The 25,435-nt window shown below is 47.3% G+C and overlaps 2 protein-coding genes across 3 annotated transcripts in view; both read right to left on the bottom strand.

The window, feature by feature from the left end:
- Nucleotides 1–825: 825 nt before the first annotated feature.
- NRN1L (neuritin 1 like) lies at nucleotides 826–2,512 on the bottom strand. Its single transcript, XM_015873779.3, has 3 exons — nucleotides 2,403–2,512; nucleotides 1,337–1,505; nucleotides 826–1,260 (listed from the first exon to the last, which is right to left on the bottom strand). The coding sequence occupies exons 1-3, from the start codon at nucleotides 2,473–2,475 to the stop codon at nucleotides 987–989; spliced, it is 516 nt and encodes a 171-aa protein (XP_015729265.1). The 5' UTR covers nucleotides 2,476–2,512; the 3' UTR covers nucleotides 826–986.
- Nucleotides 2,513–2,664: 152 nt separating this feature from the next.
- EDC4 (enhancer of mRNA decapping 4) overlaps nucleotides 2,665–25,435 on the bottom strand; it is a 28,157-nt gene continuing 5,386 nt past the window's right edge. The window contains exons 4-29 of one of the 2 annotated variants that reach the window (XM_015873646.3): nucleotides 24,931–25,030; nucleotides 23,502–23,691; nucleotides 22,822–22,969; nucleotides 22,228–22,332; nucleotides 21,227–21,336; nucleotides 20,587–20,670; nucleotides 19,952–20,047; nucleotides 19,056–19,158; nucleotides 18,420–18,600; nucleotides 16,783–16,855; nucleotides 16,289–16,380; nucleotides 15,555–15,751; nucleotides 15,048–15,136; nucleotides 14,112–14,265; nucleotides 13,142–13,605; nucleotides 11,968–12,069; nucleotides 10,851–11,003; nucleotides 9,595–9,631; nucleotides 8,637–8,817; nucleotides 8,106–8,261; nucleotides 7,622–7,737; nucleotides 6,792–6,957; nucleotides 6,081–6,267; nucleotides 4,777–4,996; nucleotides 3,901–4,064; nucleotides 2,665–3,568 (exon numbers count right to left, since the gene is read on the bottom strand). In XM_015873646.3, coding sequence (XP_015729132.2) covers nucleotides 3,376–3,568; nucleotides 3,901–4,064; nucleotides 4,777–4,996; nucleotides 6,081–6,267; nucleotides 6,792–6,957; nucleotides 7,622–7,737; nucleotides 8,106–8,261; nucleotides 8,637–8,817; nucleotides 9,595–9,631; nucleotides 10,851–11,003; nucleotides 11,968–12,069; nucleotides 13,142–13,605; nucleotides 14,112–14,265; nucleotides 15,048–15,136; nucleotides 15,555–15,751; nucleotides 16,289–16,380; nucleotides 16,783–16,855; nucleotides 18,420–18,600; nucleotides 19,056–19,158; nucleotides 19,952–20,047; nucleotides 20,587–20,670; nucleotides 21,227–21,336; nucleotides 22,228–22,332; nucleotides 22,822–22,969; nucleotides 23,502–23,691; nucleotides 24,931–25,030 — 3,861 coding nt within the window. In that variant the 3' untranslated portion in view covers nucleotides 2,665–3,375. The remainder of the gene's footprint in view (nucleotides 3,569–3,900; nucleotides 4,065–4,776; nucleotides 4,997–6,080; nucleotides 6,268–6,791; nucleotides 6,958–7,621; nucleotides 7,738–8,105; nucleotides 8,262–8,636; nucleotides 8,818–9,594; nucleotides 9,632–10,850; nucleotides 11,004–11,967; nucleotides 12,070–13,141; nucleotides 13,606–14,111; nucleotides 14,266–15,047; nucleotides 15,137–15,554; nucleotides 15,752–16,288; nucleotides 16,381–16,782; nucleotides 16,856–18,419; nucleotides 18,601–19,055; nucleotides 19,159–19,951; nucleotides 20,048–20,586; nucleotides 20,671–21,226; nucleotides 21,337–22,227; nucleotides 22,333–22,821; nucleotides 22,970–23,501; nucleotides 23,692–24,930; nucleotides 25,031–25,435) is intronic. The other variant, XM_015873647.3, reaches the window with a different exon arrangement.

Here is a 25,435-nt window from a genome sequence, read left to right on the forward strand (position 1 = left end):
AATTGGAAATGGAAGAATAGCAGATTATCCCCCGGCAGCAGCGTTAAACACGGGGAGCGGCAGCTGCTGTGCAAGGAGTGCCGGGGCAGCACTCGGCTCCGGGTGGTGTCCTTCCCATACAATACCTCGTTATAATGAATTAATAGCAGGTCCTGCCAGGCTTGTGTGAACCAGCAGCGCTGGGAACACCACCTCTGTCCTCTAAGAGCTTTAAGCCCGGCAGATGCTCGACTGCCAGCTGCCAGCACTGACCGATGCTGTGTGTCCATCAGTGCTGTGATAGAGCTCTGCCAAAGCAGCAGACCCTGCAGGGAGAGCATTTCAGCTCCTGCAGGAAATAGACAATAGTTTTCCCTTGTTCAGTATGGACACTGAGAGCTGAATGTCTTGCTATGGGGGGAAGACATTCAGATAACATTATTTCAGCTCTATCAGATTATGAATAAAAGAGCCAAAACAAACCCACACCCAACCATCCCCTTCTCCCTGTGTACCCCCATTTCCTTCATGGCCATTCACAAGACCAAACACAGCAGGGCTGGAATCAGAGAGACAGAAAACGCTGTGGATGGCAGTGGGGCACCACTGTGTCCCCCAAGGCTGGGCCAGGCATTTGGGCTCCCCCAAGTGAGATGGCAGATTAATTGCATCAATCCGGACCTGCTGGGAAGGTGAAATCCCTACAAAGCTCTTAAGACCCTCAGGGATGTCTGTGTGTGCCCCACAATGGGGATATTGGGGTGCCAGGAGGGGACAACATGAGGCCACCCTGAACCACACAGGGTTGGGAAGGGCACAATAGCACCATATAGCAGAGAGACAGGAGAAATGTAAAAGCATATTTTAATATAAATATAAACTCATCTGAAGGGTTCCAGGAGGGGGTGAGGGCTGCAGGGCCAGGCTGGGGCTCAACCTGTGACTGTGCTGAGGTCAGTGGGGACCCCAGGCTGCAGTTCATGGCAGGTCCTCAGCTGAGGGCAGCACTACACCCAGGCGCCCAGCAGCACCAGGGCCAGCAGGGGCAGGATGGTGGGGTGTCTGGGGGGGGCTGAGCCCCGCAGCGTGGCCTGGTTGGTCTCAGCAGGCGGTGAGCCCTGGGCACTGGCCAGGCGGCCCCGAGTGCTGCACAGCTCCTGCAGGTTGCCCTGGAATTGGATCTTGCGGGATTCCTGGCGTAGAGACTCCCAGATGGCGGCCGCCTCTTCGGGGCAGCGGGACAGCACCCCACTGGCACAGGCATGGAACTCATCCCAGGACCTGGACACAGGGATGGGCATCAGGGAAGTGGTGGTAGCAGCACCCAGGATTGAGGGACGGGGATGGCATTGCTCACCTGCAGATGGTGTCCAACTCCTGCGCCTCCTGGCCGCCCTCCTCCTCCTCGTCCCGCTGCTGCCGCACGCTCTGGGCCATGCTGTCCCCCAGGCTGATGAGGCAGCCAGCAAAGCCCTTGTAGATGGTGTTGCACTTCCCTGCTGTGCTGATGGGCTCCTGAGTGACGGCTGCGTGTGTTGGGGGGGGGGGACAGAGGGATGAAGCTGAGCCCCAACCAAGGCAGCCACAACCGTGAGACCGTGAAACATGCTGGGCTCACAGGATGCCACAAAACCACCATAAGCAGCAGCCATGTCCCCAGGTCCAGCATGAAAACAGCAAAGTAACAGAAATGTTGGGTTTGTAAGGTTAAAAGGGAGAGGATGTGGGCACAGTGGAAGACCTAATGATACAACCCCCAACCCTCACATCTCTGTGATTCTATGGAACAAAGCATCCCCATATCCACGCATGGAGCAGGACTGGGCTCCTTCACAGCCCCAGGAATGACAGTGCCTGCTAGGATCGCTCCAGAGCCATCTGTGCAGCCCTCTTATCCCCAAACAGCACAGATTAATTTGTGACTACAGCACGGCAAACAAAAGCAAAGGCTTTGAGTGGTTGAGAGAGATCGGGGGGGGGGGGGGGGGGATGCTCTAAGAGAGACAGAAGGGCAGAAGCAGAGAAAGGGAGAGGAAAGGGAAAGGGGAGAGAAGCACAAGTGTAGCTCCGGCTTTGAGTGGCTGAGGGAGATGGGGAGATGCACTAAGAGAGACAGGAGAAAGGAGGAGAGAAAGGAGCAAAAAGAGAGGAGGAAGAGATGGGGAAGAGGCAAAAGTGCTGCTCCGGCTTTGAGTGGCTGAGGGAGATGGGAGGGATGCTGTAAGAGAGATGGAAGAGGAGAAAGGAGCAGAGAAAGGAAAGAAAAGAGAGGACGAAGAGATGGAGAAGAGGCACAAGCGCGGCTCCGGCTGCCCCGCTTTAGGGACCCCCCGTTCCCGCACCTCCACATCCATCCCCGCAGCGGGTTAGGGCTCGGGAAGGAGAAGGATCCCAGCTCCGGCATCCCACCCCCCGGCACTCACCGATGTGCGGCAGCAGCAGCAGCAGCAGCAGCGGGCACACGACGCCCAGCAGCCGCCCGCAGCCGCAGCCCATGATGCGGAGCGTCCCGCACCGCCACCGCTCCGTGTGCGCAGCGCTCCGCTCCACGCTCAGCCCCGACCCCTCCGCACCTCCCTCGGTACCGCCTCCCTCATTGCGATGCTGCGATGTAGGGGGGGGCCGGAGCTCCTCCTATAGCCACTAGAAGCACTTCGTTCTTAGATGAGTTGCAGCATCAAGTGGTTTTGTTGGTTTCTTTTCTTTTCTCCAAAAAAAGTTTATTGAACTTGTTCTGAACGTTACGTCCAAAAAAAAAAAAAAACCACCAAAAAAAATCCGAAATTTAGATAAAAAGAAACCTCCTTCCTCTCCCCCCTCCCTGATATCCCCCCTCCTCTGTGTGCCCCAGGTGTAAAATCCAAAGTAACAGCTGAACCAGGAACGAGCTCCCACCCCCAACAGAACAGCCCCCACGGGGTGCTTGCTCCTGGGTTCCCCCTGCCACCAACTGGGGGTCAATAACTGCCCCCAACCCCCTCGTCTCGCTGACACCCTCTCCCCCATCACCACACCCATCTGGAGCAGTTCCACGGGGGTGGCTCTGAGCCCCTGACTCAACACAGGGACCCCATTCCTTGTGAACAACCCCTCGCCCACCTCCTCCCTCCTCTGCTGATGGCAGCGGGCTCCAAAGCAAAGGGGGTAAGAAACCCTCTGGCATCAGCTGGAGGGGGCGGAAAAGAGCCTTCCATCTCTCCAAAGAGGCTATTGAGGACTATAAAGCCAAGTGAGCGTTCAGTGACTATTTGGGACTACACGCAGATGGCATTTGCCTTAAGAGATATTACACACGAGTTGATAGATTCCCTGGCAAGAGCTCTTTAACACAAGCCAGAGGTGGTCAGTAACACTGGAGCCGGGGAGGGGGCTCCCTGGAGCACCCAGCAGCCCCATTTAGGTCATGCCAGGAGTGACCAGGCCCTGCAGCATGATCATCAGGCGGCGTGCAGGCTTGCTCAGCGTGTTGTGGGGTTCCACCTGGAGGAACTGGAAGAGCTTCTGCCGCACCTGGCTCATAACCGACCCCATATGGTCCCGGGTGATGGGGTCACTGTGGTCCAGGTGCATCACAGCCTCCTCCAGGTAACTGAAAGGGAGAAAGATGGGTTAGAATCAAACACACACCTGGTCAGAGCTCTGTGTGTATTTTTTTTTATGGCATTTTATGGGTTCGTTCAGAACTGCAGGCAATGCGTGCAGCTCTGGGCACTGAGCTACACAGGAAGCACAGCAGTACTCCTCCTATTATCCCCACAATGTTTCCTTGGTTAAAGGCATCACTACACAGGTTTCACTTACTACTAACAGCCCCAAGAAGCTGCAGCCTTCCTAGAAGCATCGCTTTCTACTCACAGAGCGAGTTTACAGCCAGGCATACACCTGCAGGGGGCTCAAACCCGTGGCTCCAACCATACTCACTTCAACTTCAGTTCCGTACGAGTACCCAAATCCGAGGAGAGCTGCTGAATGAGTGAGAGCAGCACAGGCTGGGACAGCGGGCACGGCTGCTGGCCAAACACTTGCTGTGTGTCCACAGTCTCACAGACATACAGAACCAGGTTGAGATCAGATGCTGTTAGAGCCTGCAAGGAGGAAGACACAGCTAGAAATACACAGGAAGCACTGGGCAGGTTAAGGATGTGGGACAGAGTATGGGACAGCTCAATGGCTCGCCAGCCTCCTCTGCTAACAAAGGGCTCGGCAAATCCCATTAGTGCAGACAGGACTGTGTGTAGGCTCTGCCTGCACGAAGAGGACACCCGTTTCTGTTCTAAGCTGAGCAGACAGGTAACAACTCAAAGCCAGGCACAGGGGACCAGGTTCATCAGCAGCATGCAGTGGGGCCAGGCTTGCAGCTCAATGGCACAGCACTTTTTTTATTCCCAGTGGAGTTTGTCAGCAGCAGCTCAAATGAATCTGTCTGCATATTCAAAGGCAAAGCCAAGGTCAGGTCCCAGCTGGCAGATCTGCCCAGAGAGGCTTACAAAGCTGTTGCACTTCAGGGGTGCACCATGTGCTGCTGCTGATGGCAAAGTCACTGACTTATGGCAGCACTGATGCTGTCCTGACAGGATAAGGAAGAAGGAACTTCGGTGCCATCAGTCACAGAACACACATGGCTCTGGCCTGAACTGTGTGAGTGCAAACGCATCCCCTGTGCTGTTTGCTGCCACAGATCATTTCAGCCAGCAACTCTGAGCTGTGGGCTTATGTCCCCCACCTTAAGGAGCTACGTCCCCCTCACTCTGTCCCCTAAAAAGCAATGCTGCTCACTGCAAGGAAGGTCACACATACCTGCTGGAAAGCTTGGTTGAGGTGGCCCTGCTGGAGCAGCTGGAGGATATGAGTTTGCTGAGACTGGAAGTCCAGGTGAGTGGATGGAATGGGAGTCCCTGCAGCTGAACGCATTGCCTGGACAATGCTGGAGGTGACAGCTGCTTGCTGCTCCTTCATGGCCAGGCTCACTTCTCCTTTAATGACTCTCTGCACCTGGGTCAAAATAGACTCCTGCAGGCTAAAAAAAACAAAACAAAAAGGTCTCTCTGAAAACAAAGTGCTGAGGGAATACGTTGCACAATGCTTGTAGCAGGGAGGAAGCTTGCTTAGTTTAGCGTGGCTCCCAAAGGGTCAACATAAGTTCTTCTAAGGCACACACATTGGAAACAGGTAGCCCCAGGAAGCTCAGTGGCAGCAATGCAACGTCCCAGGGTGTGTGCCGAAACATTAGGATTCTGTGTGGGAAAGTGATGTTCCAGGAAATTAATCCTCATTATAGAGTGATTTAATTCTTGAATATACCTGCCAAGGTGATGATGCTGTAGGTTCATCTCTGAAAAGCCAACTTCCTACAACAATCTCTGGCATGCAGTGTTAACCCAAGGGTGGGACCCTCTCCCCTCAATGGGCACAGAACATCAGAGCTGCTCTTCTGTGGTACAACAGCACGGCTTCCTTTGGAGCCAGCTGTGCCCATGCAATGGGACTGGAATTTGGTCTGGTGCCCTTCCTGCCAAGTCTACTCTGCGATAAAGACCCCAATAGTCTGACATATGCCCTAATGGCTTAAAATAGACAGGGCACTCTGCCCTGCAGGTGATACGAGCCAGTCTTTGCAGCTGGCAACCTGCCACCAGCTTCATGGTGTGTGCAAGCTAAAGGCACTGCCAGGATCACATCTTGAATCTGGGATGGCCAAACATGAATTGCTGCACAACAGCTGAGAAGACAAAAGGAGCCTGCAAAACTGTTGGCATGCCTGAGGTCATAAAGAGGAAAAGCCTTGAAGAGACCCAAAGATCATTTTAGAACAGAGAGGAAGGAAGGAACGTGAGAACACTTAGATCCCCTATGCAAATGGCATACTGTGACCACACAGCAGATTCAGCAGGATGTTCGAAGTGTTCTGTGGTCTTTGTTACATGCCTTACTGGGCAACAGTTACACTAGCCCACACCCTTCGTCATGCCACACAGAGCTAACAGGCTCTCTGGTAGGGATGGCAAAGGGCTCATTTCCACAACAAAGTAGGGAGAAGTTTGTTTTTAAACATCTGTGTTTCTCACTGACATCTCTTTCAGCAAACCCAGCTGCCAACTTACTTGCTCACAATAATGTGCAGCTGGTGCTGCACCTCGGCATGGATATTGGCTGCGATGGTGGAAGCCAACTGCTCGGTGGTGCTCTGGAAGGTGCTGATGAGCTGTCGAAGCTGATTCAGCAGTGGATCCCGGGCTTCCTGTTCTCGTGCCTTCTTGTTCTTCATGTGAGTCTCGAGCTGCTGAACGTCTGCAACAGCCAAAGAGGAAGACAGTTCATCTGTAAGCACTGTGGTCAGAGTAGAAATCCACCATCAGGCTCTACACACCCTGCAGCAGAAGACAGCACGTGAGTACAGAAGTGGGGAGAATGTGTAAGCTTGCTGTGGGCTGTGTTATGCTAACACAGAAATACTGCTTCTGGTCTCCCCACCACAAAGAAATACATGAGACACAGTAACAGAAGTAGGACGTGGTAATTCCACAGTAGTAAAGCCCAGCTGCAAGTCAGTGATTCACTGAATGACATCAAGCACTTTGCAGTGTGGGTTACAGAGCCTGGAGCTGGTGCTGGAAGAGCAGAGATTCGCCTACAAAATCCCCTCACATCCATTTATCAAGTGGTAAAAAGAGTAGTACACTTTCAGACGATGCCAGTGGGCTAAGAGCTCAACAATTACAGTGAAACTCCGAAAGGAAATGACATTAGCCAAGGGCCAACTTGTCAGCCACTAACACAAAAGTGCTGTAGAGAGAAAACTCAGAATGACTCACATTCCTGTGTGCCCTGCTTGAAGGTGTCATTGATTTGCTGGAACATGGACTGGCAGCTCTTCTCAAAGGCCGGCAACACGATGCTCTGGAAGGCTTCCCTGTAGGCTGACTGGATTGGGCCCTGCAGGGTATCGGCCGTTGCCCTCACAACGCTATCTGTAAGGTTCTTACAAGAACACACAGAAGAGACTCCAGAAAATTAACAACAGCCTGCTGCAGAACAGAGATGTGAACAAACACTCTACATCCCAACCACACACCCACACCAGGTAAGGACACTCCTGTCCATCAGGAGCACACATTCCCTGAGCAGCTGAACTCCTTCCTCCAAGCAGCACCATGACTACAGCAGGCAGAGCACATGATTACTGAGGGGCTGCCCAAGAAAAATGACAATTTCCATGCAGTTCAGCTTGAGAGCAAGGGAAGGCGGTGCAGCCAGGCATGGCTTCTTTCCTCCTCCTCCCCAGCTTCCCTCCCACAACCCATCACTGCCTACTAATGCAAGCGACAAGTTTCTGCTCCTAAAAGCATTGAACACTTGGCTGAGTAAGGTGACCTTAAAAGCTGCTCTCTAGTGAGATCCTCCAGTATAGAGCACGAACATCTTGGTAAATGGCAGAAAGGACTAACAAGGCAAAGCAGGCAGGGGAGCATACAATGAGCTTGCTTTTTCTGATGAAACCAGAAGAAAGCTTTGATTGCTGTCAGCTCACCTGAGCTCAGACCCACCTGGAGATTCAGGTGAGAGGAAGAACTATGAGGAGTCACTACCCATGCAGGTGACAACTCAGTGTCCTCAGGCATTGCTACAGTCTGGTTCTCCTTACCTTTGATTTCACCAGCTTGGTTATGTTCTCTTTCAGTGTCCCCTCAACAGCAGTGAGCTTGGTGGCAATGGTATTACTTAGCTGGCCAGCAACTGGGTCCAAACTCTTGGAAATGCCTAGGCACAATACAAACACATCAAAGCTGCAGCTTTAAAAGCCTGGTACCACACATCAAAACCTGACAAAGAAAATAGAGTCAACCTCTCCCCACGGGTGCCAAATGACACAGGTAGGGAAAAAGATCACAAACTCTGGCTTAGGAAACTAAGGCTGGACACGACACCAGACCTCAACAGAGAGGCTGTGGAATTTAAGCCTTGAAGATTTTAAGGACTCATCCAGATGAAGTAACAACTGACCTGATCACGCCATGACAAGTCTTCCTGCAACCTAACTCCTACTTTGAGCAGTGCCAGCGCTTTCACAGAGCATGCCTCCCACCTCCCCCAGAATCCACCTTCAAAACCCAGGCGGCAGCACTCACACTGGGGTACTGTTTTCTTCATTTCCTCACGAACAGTCCTCTCCAGACGGTTGCACACAGCATTGGAAAGGGTCTGAGAGAGCTGCTGAGAGAGATGCTCCTGGAGCTGCCCGTTGCGCTGCTGTCCTTCTGTCAGTGCTCGATCCAGTCTCCTCTCTAGCAAGCATGCACGTTAAGGAGCACAAACAGCTGACAATAAAGTAACCCATCAAAGAACTAAGGGGCAAGATCCTCCAGTGTATTAAGAAAGTAGTGGCAAAAAATAAGGAATGGAACTACACAGTCACTTCCCAAAGCACTGCAACGCTTATGGCCTTTATAGGTTGGCTGAAGATTCAGGGGTATGGACAAAGTAGCAATGCTCTATTCGACTTCTGAGCTTCTTGCCCTCAGGAATGGACTGTGAAGTGAAGCAATTACACTGCAGCCAGGCCTTTTACAGCATCTATAGCCCATGCTGTTAAGACTACTGAGCTTTCTTAGCCTTCCTCATGCCTCGCAGCCTTCCACTCCAATTTCCAACAAGGATACGCTCCTGCTCCTGCTGGGAGTCGATCACCCGCTCCATGTGGCCCATCAGCGAGCTCTGAATAGCATCAAGGTGATCTGTGAGCCTCTGCAGCAGCTCCATCTGGTTCTGACGCAGCTCAGAGAGCTCACGCTGTTGGCTCCTCAACACACACATCAGCTCTTCCTGGAACTCCGGTGTCACCTGTGTGTGGAGAAGATGAGCACTCGTTCCTGACAGGACCTGCCAAACTTTCTGCTAGGTGTTAAAGTAAAGCCCCATGCCAGAGACAGAAGCACAACATACAAAGCAGAAAATTGGGCCAGCTTAACGCCAATTTCTAAGACTTTTGTAACGATAAATTAACTGATAAAGCCAAGTACATGAAGGATCTGCATGGATCTCATAAATGGTTGCTTAGAATACGCTGAATCGTGTAGATTCAAAACTCTCTTCTAAGCTCTGGTGTTAAAAAAGAAAATAGGAATAAGCAGAACCAATTCACTTTTGGCCAAGTACAGAGAGGTCCTTATATAAAGGAAGGATGTGGATCTAAGGGCAGTTTAAGAAGTGCACTTAACTCTGCTGAGCACATTTTCTACCAGATAAAGAAGTGCTATCAACAGAAGAAACATACCCCACCAGGCCAGTCCCACTGTGATCATTAGTTCGCTGGGAACAGCTTACCCTGCTGCCAATGTATGCAAGCCATCTTAACAGGGAAGAGGAAATGAGGTGTGGAGTTTGGAATGATACAGAGCTTGTGAGAACACAGAAAGTGAAATCAACATGCAAAAGTGAGAAGGAAGGAAGCAGCTTCCTCTCTGCTGCGCAAGCCACAGAACGGAGCAATGCCACGCCTGAGAGCAGAGGGCCCATGGTACTTAATAGGGATGATTTTTCTCTCAGGTCTTTAGTATGACAGCAATCAGCTGAGGTATCAGGCCCTTGGAAGGGATGGCAGAAGCAGCTCTGACTCACCTGGTTGTTAGATGATCTTGGTGACTGGTTCACATCCCTAGAGATAACGACAGAGAAATGGGGACTTAATTCTGTCAGTTAACTGCTCTGATTATCAGAAGTGCCCAAACAGATCACTCACTTCACAGGTTATTTTAGATTTCACACCCAGCTCTAACTTCTGTTTTGCCTATTATAATGTGAGTGCAACAGGAAGGCAAGGAAGTCCCGTCCCCACTGCTCTGTGCCTCCATCATTTGCAGTATTCACAGGCCCTTAAGCCCCTTACAGACTGGTCCCTTCACAGGGCTGCTTTCAACACCCAGCAGATCTGAGCCAAGTCTGAATGGGGGCTGTTAAAAAAGAACAAATCAGACTTGTCTGAGTTCAAAGGCAGGGAAGGCTCTGCCAAAGAGCTTTTGAAAGTCTCCCAATATTTCAGAAAGAAAAAAAACCCAGTACTCATTTGTGAAACAGAGAATTAATGAATTTCAAAACATTTCTAACTATTCCAGTTCTGAAGGTGAAGAAACCTTCAGGAAGAAAAAAAAACAACTACTAGAAGGGAAGTACACATTTGCATCCATTCAGCACCTTTACAAAGACCGAGGCAGGAGAAATGAAAAGCATTTCTGGGTGTCACAGTGAAGGACCACAGCCAGAAACTTAATGTCACGAGCTATCTTTTCTTTTGCAACCTGCACAGCTAAGGCTTCAAATCAGGGAGCCAAGAGAGCACAAGAGGAGAAAAGCCCCTTGCAGAAGCTGTGCTACTTTCCCCCTCGTTAACACAGACAGGTTGCTCTAATTTCTAATGGGCAGCTCCTTCCAGTCATCCATTTTCACTTGCAAGACATTCATATGGGCATGTTTAGAAACACACAGAAGCAGCAAGCAGGTAACAAAGGATCGATGTTGTTGAACAGGGGGCACTGTGCCAGCACTCAAAAGCCAACCAGAAATTGAGGCCATATTAAACTACGGTGTCACAGTTCCAATGAAGCTGGCAAACGCATCCAGTGTTCCCCCACCAATGTACAGTTCTGTGATTTACCTACCACAAATTTCTCTGCTGCACTTTGGGCTCTGTGTAAAGCAGAACCTCCTCCCACATCCCTAAGCGAACCCAGCAATGCTTTCTGTGGGGTTGCTCCTATTTGCAAAACTGGACCGAGGCTGGGAGCTCCTGGCCACAGCCCAGCCTTGCTGCTAACAGCTCTGTCAGGCCCTGCACAGCTGGTCCCACAGCCATCAGTTCCCTGGCAAGCCCAGCATACCCGTCATCTTTCTTGCCCTTCCGCTTTAGCTTTGGGGAAGCCCGAGGGGATGCCTTGGCTTTCCAGTCCTTCACAGGCAGCCTCTGCGTGGATGCTTTGGCACCAAATCCACCTGATGTAGAAGCCAAACTTGCAACTTCATCATCATGGTCACTATGAAGGAACAGCAGGGGAGAGGACATCACTTGCAGTACAGCACACTGTCAGCCTGCACTAAAAGGAGGGGAGTTCACATTGCTCTGCATCCACACACATCCAGGGTCACTCAGCTAAGGACACCTGTCACATTCAATCTCTAATGCACAGACCTCTGCAGAGGCCACTTCATTTTCATCCAGGCCTGCTCAGGCAGAGCTCAAGTGCTGCGTGACAGGACTTGAAGGGTCTCTGCATTACTCAGAGCTGCTGTTCAGGCAGAGTGGCTGCTGGTGCCTCTTCCTGCTGCATGCACAAACTAGCATAGAAGCCCTAGGATGCAACCGCTGACCCAGCAGGGAACCCAAGCATAGCACGCCCTTAGAGCTTAACAGAGAGAGAGCACTTAACGCAGTAAGTGTTGCAGGAACACAGGAGGATTGGGTTGAGCTTAGGAACTGGGAGATGCTCAGATTCTTTCAGCTGCTGACAAGCCATCCAACACAGACTCCAAACTGAAGAGTGGACTGTGAATGAACTCATAGCTGTCAAATGGCTCTGAGCTCACCAGGCACACAGAATATGCCCACAGAGCTCCAGGGTGGCTCATGAGGGAGTAAAGATGGCAAAAGTGAGAAGCTAACTCCTAAGATATCTCCTCTACCTTATCTAAAGCAAGGGATTTGGGAACAGGTCCCTTAATGGAGTTGCACTGGGAATTAAATCAAGCTCAGTCCCTGCTCTTAGGAGCAGTACAGGCCAAATCCTGCCCTCCAGAATGTCAGCTGGACAGTGTCCAGAGGTCAGTCATGATCAGCTGAAGGCACCAAAACATTATGGAAGTTGGAAGGCACACACACTGAATCAGGAGACAAAGCAAAGACATTCACCCCACGTGTGAAGGCTTGCTGGGGACAGAAGCACGAATGCAGCCTGAAAAGAGTCCATGCAGGGCGGGAGAGGGGGCTGAGCACTCCTGTACCTTTGTTCTGCACTAGCATCCTGGCTGTCATGCTGCAGAAGGTGGTAGCTGTGTCGATGATAGGAAGAGCTCTTGTGCTTTTCTTCAACCTCATCTCTTGGGCTAGAGGAAGAAAAAAACATATATACACCATCATGAAAAGTGTCTTTCAGCTTGGTTATTTGCTTACTCCGCTTCCCATGGGAGACCCTGACAGAAGATAGAAAATTAAGTAATAGAAGAACCAACACAAAAATCAACAAAAGCAAAAGATCTCTCTGCACACAGAGCGCAGCAAGAAGTGCTGTGTGTGGGCACTAATTTCTCCAGGTCTTTCAGTTCTTGCAACACTGAACCCAGTCTAAAGTTTTGTAAGCAAACTGCATATACACCTAAGCCACAAAGTAGGTCTATTTGACTTCAGCAAGCAGAATCTCCAAACAGAAGTGAATGCTTATCACTTGAACATAGGCTGATGGTGTGGTTGAGCAACAGTCTCTTAGTGCTAAGGCCCTTATGGTGCAGGCAGCAGCAGCCTAGAGATACTCTGGAGTCACCTCGCTGTCCCAGCCCCATTAGAGGATGAGGACACTGATTCTGCAGTGAATCCTAACACTGCTGCTAGTGTAATGGTTTGCTTCCTGTGAGCAGGCCTATGTGACCCTGCCCCATTCTGCCTGCTCAACTGAGCTGATGTCCTGCATTTCCTCACTTCTAAAGTACCTTATTTATAATACTAGCTGCAGAAAGCCAATCACAGAAGAGAGATAAAGTAACCTATAATCAATCTGTCAATTATGTGCTAACTGTTTTCAATAAGAGCATACAGGGAGATCACTTGAGATGAATTTTAGCTTGAGCCAGCTTTCTTTCCAGAAACAATGTACTAAAAGAGTAAAAAATACGGCTGAAGTCTCTATTCAAGGTGAACATGAAGGCCAGGAAAACAGATCTCACCTTCTTAGCAAATATCCTTTGTGCTTAAAAGTGTCAAAGAGCACAAACTGATAGAACTGGCCTAGAAAATGCAGGATGTAGCCTATAAAGACCAGGCACATGGAAAGGTTGAATCACCAGATTCTTTAAAGAAAAGAAGGGATGGAAAACTCTTCTCTAACAAGAGACTTTTTCATCAAGCCAGCAGCTTGAAAAGCACAAAGAAACCATCCTAAGCAAGACACATCTGAGTGATTACCTGTCTGCCATGCTGTTCCTGGTTTCTCTGGTTATGTCAGGAGCTGCTGGCCATGGCTGACTCACAACACTGTCCAAAGACGCATTTTCCTGAGTTAGAGCGGTCTCCAGTAACGACGGAGCATTCAGTCTGTCCACCTCCACTGGAGGCATGTCCAAAGAGTGGTGGCTGTGCTCTGAATTGTGCCGGTTCCTTGGAGACAGCAAATGCAAGGCTGAGGCTGCAGATGCCATACTGTCTGCATGATGACTGGGCTCCAGCACCTCTGCAGAGAGCGCAGATGGAGCTGCTGCAAAGCTACGCTGCAAGGTCTCAGAAGCGATCTCGGGGATATCCTGGGACATGGCTGTGGAAGCAGAGGAAATGACGTCTGGCGAACGCTCACGGGTGGGAGATGCCTGAGGCACCACCAAAGGCTCCACTTCTTGCAGCTCCAGCGCTAGAGAGGAGTTTCCCGGTGTGACCTGAATTGAGAAATTAAACAGGAGACTTCAGGGTAATGCAGAGATACCCCAAGAAACACCCATGTCTTACACTGGCATCCGCCTCTGGAAAATGCCAGCTGTATCCTTTCTGCATGTGATCCCTGTGCTTCCACTGCTAAGCAGATGGAGAAGAGCCCCAGCACGTTTAATGAGGCTGCATGCTACCACCTCCATTTGTTCCTCCCCATGACTCCTCATTGCAAAAGCAGCATATTTCTTCCCTAATAACTACAAGCATAAAAACATTTACTGATCTTTCAGCATATAACTCTCCTCCAAACATCACTCTCCTTGACTTGCATGCAAGGGAACAAAGAACTAGACCCACAGTTTCAACTGTCTCTCAGCTGTCTCACAATACACTTAAGCCAATGCTGGTTTGAATATACTTTAAGAAGAAAATGTAATGCTGGAGAACATGAAGGCCAATCTAATTTCAGGTTGTACAGCACACAGAGAAGGAAGAAGCAACGTTTTTAGCTTACTGGAACAGGTGCCTTTGGTGTCAGCTTGTCCGGAAGGCCTGGGATAAGAACAGAATGGCTCCTAGGACTAGTTTGGAGGCTGCTGCTACTGCTACTCAATGTGAGGCTGGTGTCCAGCTGCATCTTGGGGCTCACAGTCAAGTCTTCTGATGGCCTGCAGAGAACAGAGACACAAACAAGTCAAACAGGCCAATTTTACAATACAGGTCTGCTTCAAATGCTCATGATGAGGAGGCTGAACCACAGCACAACAGACCAACCCCAGCACAAATTTCACTGGTGTTCTGTAAGCCTTCCTTCTTTTGACCAAGGTGAACTACTCCCTGTCCACTAAGAGCTGCATCTTCCAGTCATCATACAGCCCCAAAAATCAAGTGGAAACAGAAGAAATAGAAGGGCTTTGTAATCTCCTAGAATTTGAGGGATTCTGTGAGAAAAGGGGTTTGTTACACCTTCAGTTCACACTGTACAGTGTTTAGAAAGAAATAGGATGCTACACTATAGCTCCTTGTCCTTTTTCAGTCCCCAGAAGTAAAGTCTTTCCCAGTTATGCAGCCCAACACACTTCAACACTAGTAAAATGTTCCTAACAATCCCAATTATCAGCCTGCTCCTCAGTGGCTGAAGTGTTCTCTTACCCGTAAACAACGACAGCCCTTTGGGAGAAGCATGTAAAGCAACAAAACTGAGAAACAAGAAAAGAATCCCCCTGAGCACAAATTAATCACTGTTGTCAGCCCCTTGGAAGACAACAGACATGCTCCAAGCTGCACCAGAAATACAAGCAGTTGCCCATATAGGGACTCTGGGACTCAGGCCAGTTTCCAATTCTGATTACAGCCACCTCTCCAATAGGACACACCACAGCTCTGCTCCATGCTGAAGAACAGTACTGGTTCAGCTGCAAATATACTGTTTAATACATGCTCTATTCACCTGGACATAGAGACATCAGTGACAGAAGTGCTGCTCATGGCTGTGACTGCAGTCAGGGAACTAACGCTGCTGCCTGGAGATACAGTGATCTGTAAGAGAATGAATATATAGAGGTGAAACACAACTTAAGAATCCAACAGCAGTGCCTGAGCTGAGAACATTGGTTTCAGAAGAGCTTCTGCCAATAGAGCTATATCACAACCCCAAGCAATGTGTGTAAACCAGCAAGAGCAGTTTCCCAGTATAGATAGTTATTTAGCACACACATTTCTTCACCACACAGTTACACCAGCTGTTATACAGCTAAACAGAGCACTCACAACACAAGCATAGATGAGCTTAGCATTTAGACATGCCAACATGTCTTTACTCAGTTGGAATTACAAGAAGAGCAGTGGTTCCTGTGCTTAGTCTGCCTGAGTCATTACTGCCTAGAAAACAATCCCAAATGTATCAAAACCCACACTTATCCCTTTCACCACCTCATCAGTGCTGTCCTCTTGTTACCTGTTGGAGAGATGTACTCGGTGTCATGAATGCATCTGGAGTCATCAGCTTAGGCTTGGCATCATTTGAGAGCGAAAGGAAGTCAGCTGGTACAGGCAGATCAGCAATACGTCGCAAGTCTTGTTGAGAGCCATGCACAGATCCTTTTTCAGATCCCAGCCCTTCTGCGCCTAGATCAGCTATGTGATCTGGAAAGGCTTCCAAGAGATAAACAAACACCAGTTTGCAGGAACCTCCCTCAAAAGCTAAAGTTTTAATTCCACAAAGTATGAACTTGTGCCACCGCCAGCCATACTGGACTCCAAAAGGCTAAACAGAAAACCTTCAACCTGCTAATCAAAGCTAATAGCAAGGTGAACTTTCTGTTCTGATTATTTCTTATGAGCTAGAGTGGATGTTAACAGGCTTTGATAATACAAGGTGCAACCCTCCTTTCTCCTCTGAATGCAGCAGCATTAGTTTTAACAGATGCATCCCAAAGCAAGAAATGAACTGCAGGAGAACACTACACACAGCCCACAACCTAGGAAAGCAAACCTGAGTGTGCACAAAGCTTTAGTGCTCCTACCCTAATATATCCTTGTGCTCCACACTCTCACTGGGCTCCAATCAACTGGTCTGCTAGGCTACATTGAGAATCTTCCATGCAGTGACACCACTATTATACAGAAGCACCCACAGATGACAGAAGCTTACCAACGCCCTCCTGCTGCTTCCCTCTCAAAAACACTCACCAAATTCTTCATGAGAGCCATGGGAAGGCACAGATGCACCCATGTCAGGACTATGGAGAGGCTGGAATCTAATCTGCACATCTTGTAGTGCTCTGAAATAATATAAAAAAAAAAACACAGAGGCATCTCTGATTAGTTTATGAGTCATCAAGAAAAGTTCAAGCCTTAGAAAACTTCTCTTAATGGAACTGACACTCATTGAACACACACTGGTATTTTCTGGCTGTGATGAAAGCAGAAGCTGATCCCCATTCATTTGTATCACCCAGTTCTGCCACCCAGAGCACATGAGAGTTGTTTCCCAGCCACAGCACCACACTGGGCTGCTTCCTGTGGGGAGATACTAAATGCACCACAGCCAGAAGCTTCAAGGGGTCCAAGCAGTTTTTCTTAGGAGCAAAAGAAACTGGTAAGCAAACAGCAGGTCCTAAAAGTCAGTGTGGGATTAGGACCACTGTGGACAGCAGCCCATGGCAGCTGCTCTACATACTCACTTGGTGTGCACACAGAAGAGTTTTATCAGCACGCCAGCTGCTGACTCAACAGCCCCTGCTCCCTGAGCACCTTCTGCAAAACAAGACAAGAATAAGATGTGAAGTTGGATGGAAAACACAAACAAGCTGCCACAAATCCCATCTGAATGAAGAACCAGAAGAACACAGCTTCATCACTCCTCCACTTCAGAATTAGATTCATTCTGTTAAGGGAAAATGTAGCTTACATCTCTTTTACTTTCCTTCCTTTTACTTTCTAAAGTGAGAACAATCAAACTTGCTCTGATGACGTCAAATAAGCCTCAGGAAAGTAAGAAGCAGAGGTAGAGAGGGGGAAGATGAGGTCTGGAGCTACCAAGAATTTGCTCTGGCTGTTGACATGGCTGCTTGGAGGTATTTTAAGAGAGGCATGCTATCCCACAGGAGTTCAGACTAGGTCATGACCCATCCTTCTGGCTTTGAGTAACTGCAGCTATGAGAAGCTCTGCACAAACCTCCCACAGCAAGTACCAACAATAATCAGCCAGGACGTGAATCATTCTCCCTGCTAAGAATGAACGTTGAGTAGAAGGGATAACTCCCCATAATAAAAGCTAAATTAGGCATTCCTATGCAGTGCACCCTAATTATCTAAGCACTAATAAGGGACCTGAAGCTTCACCCCTTCTACTCCTCACTTGCTAAACGTATCAATCATTTTTTCTCCTGTATTTTAGAGTAACATGCTGCTAATACTGACAACATTAATCAACTGAAATTACATAAAATAGGCATAGGGAAGCACATTGTACTGATAGCTCAAAAATCCGTCTAATATGAAATATGATGATGTCATTCAAAGCATCTTTTCAGGTTTTACTGATGCAGAAGAATCTCACCTTCAACTCAAAGTGCACATTATCTTCATATCCCAGCACAGCTCAAGCAGTACAATTCAGACCAAGCAACTGGTTCTCAGACCACGTGCTCACACCTCTGATGTTTAGTTACACAGAGTTTACCAAGACAGACAGTCACAGAAATACATTCTGCTGGTTCTTTCAGGAATTCTTTTGCTGCTGTGAGCCTGTATGGAATTGTGCTGGAGAGACTCACAGCCCTACAATGACAGAGGAGGTTTCCCTCTTTTCTGCTGGGGACAAGGAAACCATATGACTGCAAAAGCAACACTGTCCTGATACTGAGCAGCTCACCTGTATCTTAATGAAAGCATCACTTGCACTCAAGCCTGCACAGCCCTGTAATGATTTTTTAGAACAGAAACATCTCTAGTGGCATTGTAGTGCAATAAGAGGCAATGGCTACAATCTGCAGGTTAGATTTCCCAGGTTGAGTTTCTTTTGAAGAGGTGCAGCCCTAGGACAGGGCACCAGGGCACAGACAGACATGTCATGTTTCAAGGCCTTCCACAAAGAACTGGGTAAAGCTAGAGCTGACTCAGCCTTAAGCAGTAGGTTGGAACACAGACCTCTAGGTCTATTGCAACCATCTGTACGGTGCTTCTCAGAAGTACTCCAGCTGCACAACATGCCTTTCATAGAGAGTAAAAGAAGAGAGCAAGCTTTTCAAAAGAAAGCCAGAATCAGCCAGAACAGACAACCTGATCTCACAGCAGCCAAACTCTCTTTGTCACCTACCTATACTCAAGTTGTCATTCTCCTCTTCTGCTGGAAGCACTTCAGTGTGCCTTAAACGGCAGCGGCTCACTGCCTGGATGCCAAAACTTAGGACTGGATGGGTTAGGAGAAACTCTGAGATGGAACTGAAATAAGCTTTGCCCTCTTCTTGGTTCTGCATCAGCTCCATCACATACAAGACCTAGTAAAAGCAAAAACAGTATGTCACAGGGCTTTCAGAGCACAGCGTGTGTATGCTTACGTGGACAAAAAGCATCTACATTTGGAAGCGTGGGAATAACACAAGGAATAAGGCCTGGAATGTCTAAATCTTTAAGAGTACACCCACGCCATCAACCACAATAAGCACATTCTTATCCGAGTTAGAGCTGATCAGGAACTCAATCCTGATGTGCCAGACAAGTTCCTCCAAATAAGAACTTTACTTTGGAGTGAAAAATAATCTTTAAGGCTCCTCTGGATTAATCAACTGAATTGTCACCATCTGTTATCTCATACTGAAACAGCTGAGGCCAACCTCTGTGCACTTTCAGTTATTAACGTGCAAAGCTTTGGCCCAGGCAGCAGAAACAGTCACACAGAACATTTCTACTTTCACCATTACTCACACAGCCAGCAATAAAATGAAATACCTACTTTTCTCTGCACGTCACTTAGTATCAGATATTCAGCAGAGAGGTCCAGGCAGACTTTCAGGCTGGGAAGAATACTCATGGAGCTGAAGATGTCAGGAGAAAATCTAGATCCACAAAGAAGACAGGAGGAGGCACAGAAAACAAGGTGTATTAATACAACCACAACTACTATGCATTAGTTAAAACGAATCTTAAGAAGTTTACAGTCACATAGTGCAACTCTCCCCTAAAACAAAAGCATCACAGCTAAAAGTCAGTGCTGACATCAACTGAGAGGACAGCAAGAAGAACATAGAACAGAATCAAGTTATGAATTCCAAACATTTAAATGGAAAATGACACTACATCCTCAGGTAACTTATGCAACATTCATAGGAGGACAAGAGATACAGCTTCAAGAACATCCACAAATCTACAGGCATTGGATCTCCTGCAATATGAGATGGTAAAAAGTAGCACTCAGCTGTATATCACAATCTCCTCATTCTAAGAGAATTCAGAAGTGGCCTCACATGTGCATGCAAAAAAAGTCGCATCAAGGAACAGCACAAGCTGAGCAAAGGGAAGGCCTGTATCAGCACTTGAACTTCTGGACCTATATGGCTCAGCAAATCAAATCAAACCCACACTTTACAGACCAAAGCAAGAATAACAGATCTCAGTAATATAAATGCCTGTAAAAGGATTGACCTCCTCTGCTGCCATACCAAAGCCTGACAATCTACCACAGCCCTGAAGGCTTTCAACAGATATGTCAAGAAAAAGGTTCTAACTGAGGCTGGAGTAGACTCCACAAAAATTAAAGATCATCTCTGCAAAGTAAGGATAGCTGGAAGTTGAGAGCTCTGTTAGGACATAAAGCCAACCCTTTCGGAGAGTCAGCATGTGAACGCCTACCGGACGGTCTGCAGGCAGGTCCAAAACACAGTGCACCACATCTTCAGTTCTCTGTTCTGATCTGCTCCAGTGATGAGAAACCTCCAGAAGGGAACCCTGCAGGCATAACACAGCCAGGTTCTCTTAAAGAAGGCCTGGTCCCTTGCAGCAGGATATTTCACTGAAATATTCTTGCAAGCAGCACATAAGTGGTTTTGCCCAACAGCAAAGTTCCCAGAAAATCTCTGTTTCTAATCTACCTTGGAAACCAGTATAGCTCTTGTAGCTCAAGAACTGCGTATCTGTAAGTGACTGAAGAAAGATGAAATATAGCTATTTCTTTTATTCAACTGCAATAGAAATTTGAAAGACAACAAGGCAGGCAAAACTGGCCATACCACAAACCTGAAAGGACTCATTGATTTAGATCCGTCTTTGCTTTCATGGAAGACATTAGAATTAAGGTAACTTTAGACTGTCCCTGTCCACTCTCTGTTTCTCCATCACTAGAAGACATGGTATGAAGAGGAGAGGACTTGTTCCAGTCACAAAGCTAATGTCCCATAAGTAGATCACAACTACAAGGAACGCCCTAACATCAGCATTAGAAGATGTTACTGAGTGTTAATACGCAAAGTAAAGGACTGGGGCCTTACTCTGGGTCCTGCTTTTTGTGGTTGTCACAGAAGAGCAGGCAGGAAAGAGGCCTCCCATCATGTGGTTTCCACTCATGAAGACATCTAGGAAAGAATCAGAGAAAACACCAAGTGTGCGTGGAAAGTTAAATGATAAAATGTAGGCCCTGAACATTCTAACCCCTGTCCAAAGGGAGCATCTAGTCAGCAGGCACCAAGTGTTACCAACTTGTAGCTGTCTAGATGCTTGTATAAAATAAGAGACTACAGTCATTGCTAGTGACCAAACCGATATGTGTATTGCCATTTGGTTTATCTTTACAAGGACACAATATATAAAAGAAGCCAACACTGAGATGAATAGCCCAGAGCAGCTTTCTGCATTGCAAAAAAGAGAGTAACAGGTTGACTATGAGCACAGCCCACGCAAAGCACAGAACTCAGGATTTCACATACAGCTTTTTACTTTTTCCTAAGGTCACCAAACCATGAGGGGATGCGATACTCAGTGACACAATATCACTATTCCCTAACATATCACTTTGCAAACATTCCCCCTGTATTTTACTGTGTCCTGAGAATGATCATCCCATAACAAGAAAATTCTCAGAGAAAAAGCAGCTCTGCTCCAAGCTCCTTCATTTTCTAGTTCTCCAGTTACCTTGGCTCATCTTGCCCTTCAATATAGATCTGCCAGAATTTGACAAAACCATCGTGACTTGCTGTGGCCAATACAGTTCCATCCGGAGAAAGTGCTCCCTCACTCAGGTACTAAACCAAAAAGAGGGGGGAAAAAAGGATAAAGAAAATTAATTTGATATCTCTTTGGGGAGAAGGAATACCCTCTTCAAACAGGAATTTGATTAACATGCTGATAGGACTGGAAATCAGAGTGATATCTAACACATACTTCACTACAACACTTCACTTTTTTTGAGTAATAATAATTAATAATCTACTTTTCCAAACAGCGAGTTAAGTACCGTGGATTATATGGATTATTCTGCTGCTGTTTCTACCATTACTCGTATTATGAACAGAGCTCATTTTGTTTTGGGATTTTCTGGCTTTTCACAAGCATGAATTACTTTGTTTTATCTGGGCGATAGAATTAATTTGCCATTTTCCCTTTCAGGAAGTGAAATGGGATTCTTTCCAGTTGTATCTTTCATATTCATAATATCACCTCCCGGATGCTCGGCCATAGCCCTGGTCCACTTTCCTAGCAGATAACAGCTACAGTCACTGGGGGGATCGTAAATGAATAAAGAAGACATTGGACTTAGTTTTCCCTTTCTCACCCAGCAACAAACAGCACTATTAGGTTTTCCATTTACTGTCACATACAAGAAAATAGTGGAAATGTAGCCCAAGATGTCAAACAGGACCTTGGTTTTTCAAGAGTTTTTCAAGAGCCTTATTCAAAGCAAACGACCATAAATGCACCTTGGCTCATGAAACAAAGATCACCTAACAATGACTGGTGCCCTTAATCACATAACCAGAAGGCTGTGGGTGACTGTGTGGATGGACATGGAACTTTCCTACAGCAAACTGCCTTAAGGACTCCAGTTCCAGACACAGCAAAACCCAAAGAAGGCCTAAATGAGCTGCAGCAATCACCTACGTGATGGTAGTAAAGAAAACAAAGCAGAGTCATACCGTGCTGTGGCCTTTGACTACAATGAAGCCCTCTTTGATGTTAGGCACTTCCACTGGCCAGGATCTGTTGTTTGAGCGGATGATGTCCAAATCCCATACCTCTGCCTGGAAGATAAATGTGTATACATGCAGGTTTACTTCTACAAGCATTGGTCTCATACAGTCGAGAATTTCTTCCATATTTACCCAACATATCAGCACCATGAAACTACGTGACACAACCCTTCCCCTCTCCACCTTGGCCATTAGATGCTTTCCTGGCATTGCTCATGGCAGTTAGAGTTGCTGCTCACCAAACCCCTCCCCTGCCAGCCTGAACAAGGGAACGATGCCCCTGACCATCCACATTGTTTCTAGTGGTGTTCACCATTTGATGCTGAGCCAGACTTGCACTCTCCTTCCTTCTGAGCCCCTCAAAAAGATCAGCACAACCTCTCCTCAGAAGAGAAGAATCGCCATTATGGGAAGATCCCCAGCAGAGATGACGAGAGAAGCCTTGACATTTCTAACCACTTATATAGGCTCTTTCCCTTTATTAGATTCTTTCCCTCTCATAACAACATGAGATAATCTTCAAAAGCAACATTTCCTTACCCTGTCTTCGTGCAGCAATGCCAACGTTTGACTTCCCTCTTCACTATTCTCTTCACTATCATCTGGGATGAAAGGACACCAGATGATTCTTCGAGAGGTGTTCAGAGGGGTACCATCGGGTCGTTTGATGTTCACCAAGATCTCCTCTCTGATCACCACAGTTAAGAAACATAGCTTTCTGGCTTTACAGGTTTGGCCCTCTGGTAAATACTACTAAACCTCACATTTTTTTGAATCATTGCTGTTCAAATAAATCAATTAAAATTAGCAGGCAAGCTAGCTTTTCTTCACTGCAGAGTTAAGCTCACAAAAGCTAATAGATTCTGTTAATTTTCTCTTGCAGGCTGCAGACAGGGGCAGGATAAGCACAAGAGCACATACTCCCATCTGAATGTGTTATCCATGCAACTGCTCATGGACAGATTAAGATACTTCAGCTAGCACTGCAGCAACAACTGGATACTGCAACAGGTTGCCCAGAGAAGTGATGGATGCCCCATCCCTGGAGGCTTTCAAGGTCAGGCTGGACCTGGCTCTGGGCAACATGATCGAGCTGTGGTGTCCCTGTTCATTGCAAGGGAGTTGGACTAGAAGGCCGCAATTGATGTTGGAATTCTGAGCTTGCATTCACATCTAACCGTTACCCTACCACCAAGATGAAGCTTGTTTTGACAGGATACTGGATTTTGTCTTTCTCCATGGACAGGCGCCAGACAAAGAGGTTGCCAGCCTCATCCAGGCACGCCAACTGGTTGGAGTTGAGATGAGCAAAAGCCAGGTCTGCCACACCGCCTGTGAATCCCTTCAGCAAGGTCCGCTCCGCAGTGCTGACACTCAACACTCGCACCATAGCGGAGCCATTGCTGGCAGCTGTGGAAAAGACAGAAGGGAGAAGTCACTATGTATCCGTGCAGCTTCCCCTGCCTTGCAAGGGGCAGCTTAATTCCCCATATCTTCTGTAGTGTTTCCTTGAGCAGAAGCCCTAAGTTGCTCTACCTAAGAGATAATCAACAGAAGTTGATTGCTCACAATTCTCAGCACGTTTTTCTCTAGAAAGATGTTTTCACTTAATGCGATGCCTGAATTTTTAATCCCAAGGTGATTACAAAGCCACCAAAACTTCAAGATTGACCCCCAGTGACATCTAATTAGCTCTAAATGCAACTTCACTTTTAGTAACTGGACAAAAGGGGCCACTGAGAGGCAGGCAGCTCAAATGCATCTTCCATTAGGAGAATGCAAAAAGCATAACCACTCACATGGAAAGAGCACACCTGAATGCATGTATTTTCTAGCCAAGGTTTTCAGCTTCCCCATTTCAGCTAAACACTGTTATAACACAGGCAGTCTTGTGGATTCCATATTGTTTCCCATTCCACCTGCCTGCCCAGAACAGCCCTCACAGATCACTCAGCTTTTCTATTGCACACAAGTTTTAATACTTCAAAAAAGGGGTAAGGCATCCTAAAAACAGCTGCTGCAGGATAACCTCAGCTGGGAAAAAACACAGCTGGTTTTTGTGAAAGGCCAGACAAATGGATGGGAGCTACAACTAAGAAGAGACCAAAGAGCCCCAAACACCATGTGGTTACATTGAAAGCAAATGGACACTGTAGATGTAAGTGCTTATTTGTTCTAGAAAGACTATTTCACAAACTGTATCTGCATTGTTCTGCTTTTCTCTCCTACAAAACATGCTGCCTTTGCATTGCTCTTTGCCTCCTCTAAATTTAGCCTTAAGCTCAACTCTAAATTTATGCAAGCAAATCCATCACAAACATCTACTCAAATTACTATTGGGCTGTTCCTGTGCAGAGAAGCTTGTTTGCTACAAAAACAGTTTATTAGATGAATGTTGTGAACATCTACACGCTGCCCAGTGAAACCTATTTCTACCCTCAGAAAACCTTTCCTTCTCAGTGCAAACTCTCCCACAGCACCATCTCTTTCCTCCCCTGTACCTCCAAGTTTTACTCTTACTCCTGTTACGCCACCACGCTGGTCAGGCATTGAAAAAGCATTTCTCTTATTGTTACTTTCTTGTGATGCAAACTTTGCCAGTCGTAAAAATACACAGAGCAAAACAGCAACAACGAGAAGGTACCTCACCTCTAATGGCATAAGCCAGGTAAGAGTTTGAAACAGCTATCAGATTGCCATAATAGTACTTCTGCTCCCAGTCATATCTAGCAACAGGCTGTATTTTCACCTGCTCAAGAGAAAGACAAAAAAAATTATGAGAAAAGCCTAGAATAAACTTTTCCTGGAACAAACTTGCCAAATCCAATTTCCTCCTGGAAAGACCTCTAATGTTTAATAGGAAAGTTTGAAGCAGCAGCTGCTAAGAAAAACTGCATATTGAATGCCAAATATTAGAGCCCTGAACATTCAAAGTTATGAAGGCTAATGAACATTTGCTTCCATTGCAAGAAGGAATGCGACTCACCAAATTTATGACACTGCAAAACAAGTGCATACCCTTCAACTACAGCCAAAAGGCCTTTATGTCCCTGCTGGCACTGCATCTGGCTTCCCAGTTCTTGGAGACACTTGTGAAATACAAAAACTATTTGCTGCACTGGCACTTGCTCTTTCCAAGAAAAAGAATTCTGGT

Source organism: Coturnix japonica, chromosome 6 (genome assembly GCF_054131305.1).
Source record: "Coturnix japonica strain WE chromosome 6, WE-NBRP24, whole genome shotgun sequence".
In the NCBI taxonomy this organism is placed as follows: Eukaryota; Metazoa; Chordata; class Aves; order Galliformes; family Phasianidae; genus Coturnix; species Coturnix japonica.